The 9329-nt window shown below is 36.8% G+C and overlaps 1 protein-coding gene across 1 annotated transcript in view; it reads left to right on the top strand.

The window, feature by feature from the left end:
* The first annotated feature begins 945 nt into the window (after positions 1-945).
* LOC118336887 (M1-specific T cell receptor beta chain-like) overlaps positions 946-9329 on the top strand; it is a 10871-nt gene continuing 2487 nt past the window's right edge. The window contains exons 1-3 of the mRNA XM_035673646.1: positions 946-1183; positions 1761-1875; positions 4631-4701. Of these exons, the coding sequence (XP_035529539.1) occupies positions 961-1183; positions 1761-1875; positions 4631-4701 (409 nt within the window). The 5' untranslated portion in view covers positions 946-960. The remainder of the gene's footprint in view (positions 1184-1760; positions 1876-4630; positions 4702-9329) is intronic.

Here is a 9329-nt window from a genome sequence, read left to right as displayed (position 1 = left end):
AAAATATAAATAAAAGTAAATTATACATTAAATACATCCTGGGAGTTTCTTAATTACAGTAACTGATTGTCAGTTATTGTCTGTTACAGTAACTGATTGTCAGTTACTGTAATGTAATGAAAGCTGCTCATGTTGTGATGAATAATGTGCATTCACTAAGTAAGGATGTAGTAAGGATAAGAAAAGATTTAATATTCTATTATGTTGTATGTTGAATCACTGTGAGGCATTTACTGGTTAATATAATGCAATCATATTTTTCAGTTATTGTATGGAATTCAAATTTTATTTTTGACTTGTATTGCTTATAAATGAAATACTTAGGTATTTATATAAAGTAGTTTCTCTTTTATCATTGAGGTGTGTCATCCCAACTAAAATACTTTCAGTATAAAGCTTTAGTGTCTGATGTTGATGTAAATACTGTTTCAGATGACAGAAATAACATTTGGGGTCACCATTAAATGCTTGACACTTGCAGCATTGAACTTATGCAATTAAATGTCTGATTCCATATTGGTCTTCAAACCTGCTCTGATCTTCACCAAAAATGAGCTTCCATACACCTCGAAGTGTCGGTTGATAATCGGCGATGATACAGTACTTCCTCTCCAATCATGTGATCATGGCAGCCTGTGACCTTGTGTTACCTTTGAACAGAGCGTTTGTCTGCCTCATTCAGCTGGAAGAAGGCTCATCGCTGACATGCTTATCACAATCCTTTCTCTATCGCTTCTTTTACACTCAGGTGGGCTTTTGTGTATCAACTCATAATGGATGTACTAGCTAACCAGTACTTGAAGGGTCCAGTTCCCATCAAATGTACACATCTCAGTTGATTCATTGTTCTGTATATTGAGGTGAGACATGATCAAACTTTATCCTTCATGTGCCACAGGTCTAACAGTTGTAGTTCTTCAGTCTGGAGATCAAATTTCTCACTCAGGAGTCAAAGTGACGATGAAGTGCAGCATGGGTCAAGGGTTAGATATGAGCAGTTACACCATGCTCTGGTACCGGCAAAACCACCACGGAGCTGCAATGGAGTTCCTCGTCAAAGAGTACGATGAAACTGTGGGCCACTTCCAGTCATCGATCGACACATCCAAAAACAGCTTCTTTCTTGAAATTACTGAGCTGTACCCTAACGACAGCAGCACCTACTACTGTGCTGCCAGTCACAGTGATGCATACAGACCAGGCAGTCATACAAATAACAGTCTGTTACAGATGGCACACAGGCAGGAAGGAGCTGTGGTTCATTTGGCTTGATACTAAACTGTCAGACTGTAGTTGCCATAATGGAAGTGGAGCAATCGTAATATGGATTCAGAATAGTCAAAGCTTCGCAGTTCATATTAATAGAAGCTAAAAACTCTCCTCTAAAGTCTTGTAGAAACCAGTAAGTGCTCTTGAGAGAACTTTAACCTGCAGTTGCAGCTCAGTGGCCACTAGGAGACTGTAGCTGCACAACTCATTCAGACTTTCTGGAAAAAGTCAGACCAGAGAAGACAGGAAGAGGCAGATCTTATGTGTCTGTAGTTGTTCAGTGAGGTCCAGCAGCAGCTTTTCATCCTGAAGGCAAAGTTATTATTGTGAATGTAGACGGGTCTGATTTTAGTATCATCAAAATGAAGCTGCTCTGGGTTGCAGTTCTCATCTGCATCAGTAAGGACAGTTAAATTCAGTTGAGAAAGAAAAATCTAATACGTTTTTCCTTTACAGATTTCATCATTGAAAGTTTACTTTCTTACTTTCAGGTTCCTCTGTTGGTGTGAAAGTTCACCAGCCTTCATTAGGATTCAGCCGTGAAGGAGACCCGGCTGTAACCTTGCAGTGTGAACAAGATGATGAACAATATTTCTACATGTTTTGGTACAGACAAGGCAGCAGTGGTGATATGCAGCTAGTATCATATTCTCTCAGTAAAGGTTCGTGCAGGGTTGAAGCTCCTTTCAACACGACCAAGTACACCATGTCACGGCCTACGCTGCTCAATTCCTCTCTGCAGATACACAGTGTAAAAGCTGCAGACTCGGCTGTATATTACTGTGCGTCTAGTAGAGCACAATGGTTCAGAAAGCCTCAACAGCTAAACAACAACCTCAAGAACAAACAACCTCAAACCGGGAAGAGAACACAGGGAGTAGGAATGAATGAGGACAGTTATTCTTTTGATCTTTGAGGGACTCTGAGTATGATTTTGTGAATACGACAACAAACTGACATAAAAATATGAAAGAAAACTTTTTTAATGGTGAATTTTTCATTTATTATAGGTACAAGAACTGCCTCTCCAAAAGTCATGATATCTCTGCAGCAACACCGCAAAGCTGATCAGTTGAGATAAGAGAGCAGGTGTTAACTTGGTAAAGATTTCTCATCATATTCAGTATTATTGTCCAATACAGTTTGTCTGATGTGTGTCTCTGTTTTAGTCTCTGCTGCTTTATTTTACTGTAATTCTGTGAGCAGTCTGACAATATGAAAGTATATCAGGTCTAAGAGGTCATACACTGACCTCTACAGGGTTCATGTGGGATTACAGTTAGATTAAAAATAAAAATCACCTTGTGCTTTTTAGAAGTTAGGATAATATGTCAAATAGGAACCAATCATTTATGAAACTGGTATTAAAATGGTATTAAAAATAAAAGCTCCAAGGCTGAGTCCTCTGATGCAGTGGTCAACAGGGTTTGAAATCCAACCTGTGGGCCTTTTGCAGAGGCCTCCCCTCTCTCCCCTTTTCCTGTCAGTTCCTAAAGCTGTCCTGTCTAATAAAGATTAAAAAGGCCCCAAATATATATTTTTAAAAATTACACTGAATAATAAGGTCTTAATAAGGTGCAATTTACATAAAAGTGACCTCTGCAGAACTACTGCACTTTACCTGCACTATCATAGAAATGCTTACAACGTAGTATAAACTGTAGTTTAGATTAAGTAGTTCAAGTCTCCCAGCCTACTATAAATCATTCTGCTAAATAATCATGGAAATGTACAGCATAATACCTCAACAGACAGCATACTATGTTGTAGGTTTTAAAAAAACATGCATTCACTTTTATGCACTACTAATTTAATACATTTATTTATAGGAACGAATAGAATATTCACTGAATACACTAATGTCACATATGAACATTTACTGTATAGCTGTAAATTAATCTGCAGTGGTGGAATATAACTAAGTACATTTGCTTGTGTACTTAAGTACGAGTTCGTTTGCATTGTATACAGCCCTGTAGCTTCACTCCAGACCGATCAGTTGATATATTATTATAGATTGAGTTTGTAGTTAAGATTAGCTCAACCTTTACCAGCTGCAACACTAAAGTGATGCTTACATAATGATGCATCTGTAATTATGATCCATTAATATAATATATGTGATTCTATCATGAGTCTTTCTGCATAAAGAGTGTGTTCACTTTTGGTGATACGTCATACTTTGATGCTAACACTTGTGTACCTTTACTTAACTAATGCAACGTGTACTTATATTTCCATTTCTACACTGTGGCATTGCTACATTTACTTAAGATTGGAGAAATATTCTACCACCATTTCTAGTTTGCAAAGCTGTATGGATTCTCTTAATTGAATGAATTAAATAAAACTGCAATTAAATAGCTCCTTAAAATGGTGAGAGAGAAAATATTTCCATATCAGATGTTATGAGGGAGAATTTCTATTGATGTCATGCCTGCAGCATCTTCACCATCTGATAATCTTAATAATGATATGTTGTAATAACTTAAGTTCCATCATATACATTTGATGTGATAATTTGTTTTAAAGGAATAAATCATTTTTGAATGGACATTTTGCACAGTGTCTTTTTTTAAAGATTGTTACTCCAACTTAGGATAAAAAATGAACAGCTTATGGTTCACGTACAGTGTCACATCTCTCAGTAAACGTTAGTCAGTGAATGTGTCTCCTTAGTTCACCGATCACTGGGAGGATCAAGAGGTGTGACCAGTAGAGATGTCACTTCCTCTGAGGAGTGACAAACAAACACAAACAAAGACCAGTTTATCTTTACCTTCCCTTTGTTCTTGCTTCTTTTCTTAGCTGTCACAGAAATAGCAGCAGTCAGGTTGGAGCTCGTTCAGCCCGACCTGTGCAGCTGCTCTCACACACAGAGAGAGATGGAGGCTGAGATATGGAGAAGCTGGGTGGGGGAAGGGGAGAGGAGCGAGAGAAAGAGACTTCAGGTTTTTGTATGACGGTTTTTCATCGTGGGGACAGGGGGCCACAGTGATACAAACTCATTGAGCCGCCGTACAAAAACCTCCTGCCATTAACTCCCATTGTGTAGACAGCTACATGCTACCTGAGACACTTGTTAGAGCAGAAAAATCAATAATCTGAAGGTGTGCAGGATGGCAGGACATTCTGACATTGAAAAGTCAATGTATATGTTGGAAATCTGCAGGAAAAAGGTTTTTAAAATGTATTCTAGTTGGTATGGAGCAGTTGAATGCTTCTTTTACTGAACTTGACAAAGAACAAAACAACTCTGGACATTATGAAGCTCATCCTGCATGTTTAAAGCTTCTTCATCCTCTGGAATATAAGACTGTATCTCAATATGATGATTATAGAAAGTTTTGTGACTTTTTAGTAGAGGAGACATTCAGTGTGACACTGGATCTGAAGCTTACTTTGGAAAAGGAACAAAACTCACTGTTTTGGGTAAGTAGAAGCTTTTGTAACTTCAGTTCACTGCAACAAACTTCAAATAGTTGAAATGTTGGTATAAACATGAAGGAAAATAGTTATTATTAAAAAGCTGAAATATTGAACTGAAGTTGAAACACTGTGAGCTACAATGAGCCTGCTTACTTTGGCCAAGGAACCAAGCTGACAGTTTTAGGTAAATATAAAAATGTATTACTGTATTTTGACAGATGTCACATTGCTTTCGAGTACTTGTATTAACAGAAGCATTAGTTAAAACTGTCCAAAGATCATTCTGGTAAAGAAAGACACAGGAGTTTCATGCTCAGTATTTCTGCACTGTGACAATGCAAACGAAGCTTACTTTGGAAAAGGAACAAAACTGACTGTTTTGGGTAAGTCAGAGCTTTTGTAACTTTAGTTCACTGCAACAAACTTAAAATAGTTGAAAGGTTGGTATGAACGTGAAGGAAAATAGCTGTTATGAAAATCGGAAATATTGAGCTGAAGTTAAAACACTGTGACCCAGACTCAGCCTGCTTACTTTGGCCAAGGAACCAAACTGACGGTTTTAGGTAAATATTTCATTTTATTACTATATTTTGATAGATGTCACATTGCTTTATAGTTTTAGTATAAACAGATGTATTTGTAGAAAACTGTCCATAGATCATTCTGCTAAAGAAAGACAGGAGTTTCATGCTCAGTATTTCTGCACTGTGACTCTGGAACTGAAGCTTATTTTGGAAAAGGAACAAAACTGACTGTTTTGGGTAAGTCAGAGCTTTTGAAACTTTAGTTCACTGCAACAAACTTAAAATAGTTGAAACATTGGTATGAAAGTGGAGGAAAAAACTGTATTAAAAAAAAGCTGAATTATTGAGCTGAAGTTGAAACACTGTGACCTACACTGATCCTGCTTACTTTGGCCAAGGAACAAAACTGACAGTTTTAGGTAAATATTTCTATTTATTACTGTATTTTGACAGATGTCACGTTGCTTTAGAGTTCTAGTAGAAATATAAGTATTTGTAAAATATGTTCCAAAGATAATTCTGGTTGAGAAAGATCCAAGAGTTTTATGCTCAGTAATTCTGCACTGTGACAATGCCGAAGCTTACTTTGGAAAAGGAACAAAACTCACTGTTTTGGGTAAGTCGAAGCTCCTTTTAAAACTTCAGTTCACTGCAACAAACTTAAAATATTCAAAACATTGGCTTGAAAGTGGAGGAAAATAGCTGTTATAAAAAAGCTGAATTATTGAGCTGACGTAAAAACACTGTGAGCAACACTAATCCTGCTTACTTTGGCCAAGGAACCAAACTGACAGTTTTAGGTAAATATTTCACTTTATTACTGTATTTTGGTAGATGTCACGTTGCTTTAGAGTACTAGTAGAAACAGAAGTATTAGTTAAAACTGTCCATAGATCATTCTGCTAAAGAAAGACAGGGGTTTCATGCTCAGTATTTCTGCACTGTGACTCTGGAAATGAAGCTTACTTTGGAAAAGGAACAAAACTGACTGTTTTAGGTAAGTCCAGGAAGATTAAAATTTAACAAGTACGATAAGCTTTGTAATTGGAGTAGTGCACTAAGAATCATAATGTTCTTGGATCTTCATAGTTTAAGTTCAGCTCAGTGCTTTTTGATATTAAGCCAAAGCGCTGTGCCAATTACGAAGCCTATTTCGGGCAGGGAACAAAACTGACTGTTCTTGGTAAGTAAGACAATAAACTTTCTTCTGATTAATTCAACTGTAAGAGAAGTAAAACACAGACAAGCAGGTTAGTTGTTGATGAAAACTGTTTTGTGTTACTTTAAACTAGTAAAATCCAGACTGCAGTGCAGCAAATGTTGGTGTTGGATTTAGAGAAAAGTGAGATTTAATACAATAAAGTAAATATAAAGTTAAAAAAGTAAAAGCAGCATGTTGGGCTGTTTTGAGCACTGATTAAGTGCACTGTGACTCTGGTGGTGGAGAAGCTTACTTCGGTGGAGGAACAAAGTTAACTGTTTTAGGTAAGAAGTCAAACACATTTTAAAAAGCATTGCAATTGTATTGTATATTAGTCTTTATTTAAGAAACTTACTGCACTCAAGTTCAGCTCAGAGGTTTTTGTTCTTATGATTAAACGCTGTGTCAGTACGAAGCTTACTTCGGGCAAGGAACAAAACTGACTGTTCTTGGTGAGTAAAACATCAAAGTTTCTTCTGATTAATTCAACCATAAGATAAGTAAAACACAGACAAGCAGGTTAGTTGTTGAAGGAAATAGTTTTGTGTTACATTAAACTTGTAAAATCCAGACTGTTGGAGTTGGAAATGTTGGTGTCGGATTGAGAGAAAAGTGACATTTAATACAATAAATACTTAAAAGCAACCAAAAAGTAAAGCAGTAGAGTAAACGTAGCATGTTGGGCTGTTTTTAGCACTGTTCAAGTGCACTGTGACACTGGTGCTTCAGAAGCTTACTTCGGTGGAGGAACCAAGTTAACAGTTTTAGGTAAGAAATCCAGTCTCATGTCCAGTTAAAGTTAAGCTCAGAGGTTTTTGTTCTTAAGCTTAAACGCTGTGTCAGGGAGAAGCTTATTTCGGCCAAGGCACCAAACTGACTGTTCTTGGTAAGTTGACATAAAGCCAAGTCACTGTGGTATATGAGAGGTTTGTATTGCATTCAACTTGTAAAAAATAGGCTGTAGTTTTTGGTTTTAAAGGAAAGTTACATTTATTGAAAAGCTAGAAACTAAATCAGCAGAGTAAAAGCAGCATGTTGGGCTGTTTTGAGCACTGATCAAGTGCACTGTGACTCTGGTGGTGGTTCAGAGGCTTACTTTGGTGGAGGAACAAAGTTAACTGTTTTAGGTAAGAAATCAAACACATTTTAAAAAGCATTGTAATTACACTCTATTTAAGGAATGTATTGCCTTCAAGTCCAGTCAATTTGCTCAGAGTTAGGTAGTTCAGAGGTTTTTGTTCCTAAGATTAAACGCTGTGTCAGAACGAAGCTTATTTCGGCCAAGGCACCAAACTGACTGTTCTTGGTAAGTTAAAATAAAGACAATCACTGTGGTAACTAAGAGGTTTTTACTGCATACGACTTGTAAAAAAACAGGCTGTAGTTTTTGGTTTGAGAGGACAGTTATATTTATTGAAGAACTAGAAACTAAAGCAGCAGAGTAAAAGCATGATGGGCTGTTTTGAGCACTGATCAAGTGCACTGTGCCACTGGTGGTTATGAAGCTTTCTTCGGTGGAGGAACAAAGTTAACAGTTTTAGGTAAGAAATCAAACAACAGTGTTCATTGCAATTACAGTCTATTTAAGAAACCTACTGCAGTCAAGTCCAGTTAAAGTTTAGCTTAGAGGCTGTGTCTGAACGAAGCTTATTTTGGCCAAGGCACCAAACTGACTGTTCTTTGTAAGTTACAAAAGAAGACAATCGACGTGTGGTAAACTAGAGTGTTTTTCTGCATATACCTCCAAAACAGACTGTAGTTTTTGGTTTTAAAGGAAACTTACATTTATTGAAAAGTTAGAAACTAAAGCAGTAGAGGAAAAGCAGCATGTTGGGCTGTTTAGAGCACTGATCAAGTGCACTGTGCCTCTGGTAGTTATGAAGCTTACTTCGGTGGAGGAACAAAGTTGACTGTTCTAGGTAAGAAATCAAACAAATTTAAAAAAGCGTTGCAATTATATTGTTCATTTAAGAAACCTGCTGCAGTCAAGTCCAAGTAAAGTTCAGCTCAGAGGTTTTTGTTCTTAAGCTTAAACACTGTGTCGGGACGAAGCTTATTTAGGCCAAGGCACCAAACTGACTGTTCTTGGTAAGTTAAAATAAAGACAATCACATTGGTAACTGAGAGGTTTGTACTGCATACAACAGGCTGTAGTTTTTGGTTTTAAAGAAAAGTTAAATTTATTGAAAAGTTAGAAACTAAAGCAGCAGAGTAAAAGCAGCATGTTGGGCCGTTTTGAGCACTGATCAAGTGCACTGTGACTCTGGTGGTTCTTCAGAAGCTTACTTTGGTGGAGGAACAAAGTTAACCGTTTTGGGTAAGAAATATGTTTAAGTGCTTTAAATATTGTTCAGGTATGACTTGGTTAAGATGTTTTTGATACTGTTAAGATACTTTAAAGCTTAAACGACTCCTAACCACCAATTACTAGATTCAATAACCATAAAATAACCACAAAAATATGAGTAGATGTTTAAATGGTAAAAACAAGTCTAGGAGGATTTGACTATTTTGTAAACTCTAAGTTAAAGTCTTTACATGTCAAAGAGGGACAAAGCTGGAATAATTTCAAAGAGGCTCAGATAAAGAGAGGCAGTGGGAAGAGGTTTTGTTACAGTTGAGAGTCTCTGTGCTCGAACAGGGAAGCTTACTTTGGAGCTGGAACTAAACTCACCGTTTTAGGTAAGAAACCCTGCAACAGAAAATCTCACAGAGCATGATTCACAGCTTGTTTGCAGTGTGTCAGTAAAAAAGAATTGGCCTGTAGTAAAAATATATACTTTAGACTTATAGACTTTTTATTTGATGCTGAGAAGTATTCTCTTTAAAAATGGTGCAAAAGAAGTTATGTTGGAAATTCGTGTTGAAAGAAAAAAATGTTTTTCTCCAGTAAGAGTAGAGCAGCA

This window comes from Morone saxatilis, unplaced genomic scaffold, assembly GCF_004916995.1.
Source record: "Morone saxatilis isolate NCDOM2014 unplaced genomic scaffold, NCSU_SB_2.0 Contig3, whole genome shotgun sequence".
In the NCBI taxonomy this organism is placed as follows: domain Eukaryota; kingdom Metazoa; phylum Chordata; class Actinopteri; family Moronidae; genus Morone; species Morone saxatilis.
Note: the sequence above shows the minus strand (reverse complement) of the source record. Positions and strands in the feature narration are given on the sequence as shown.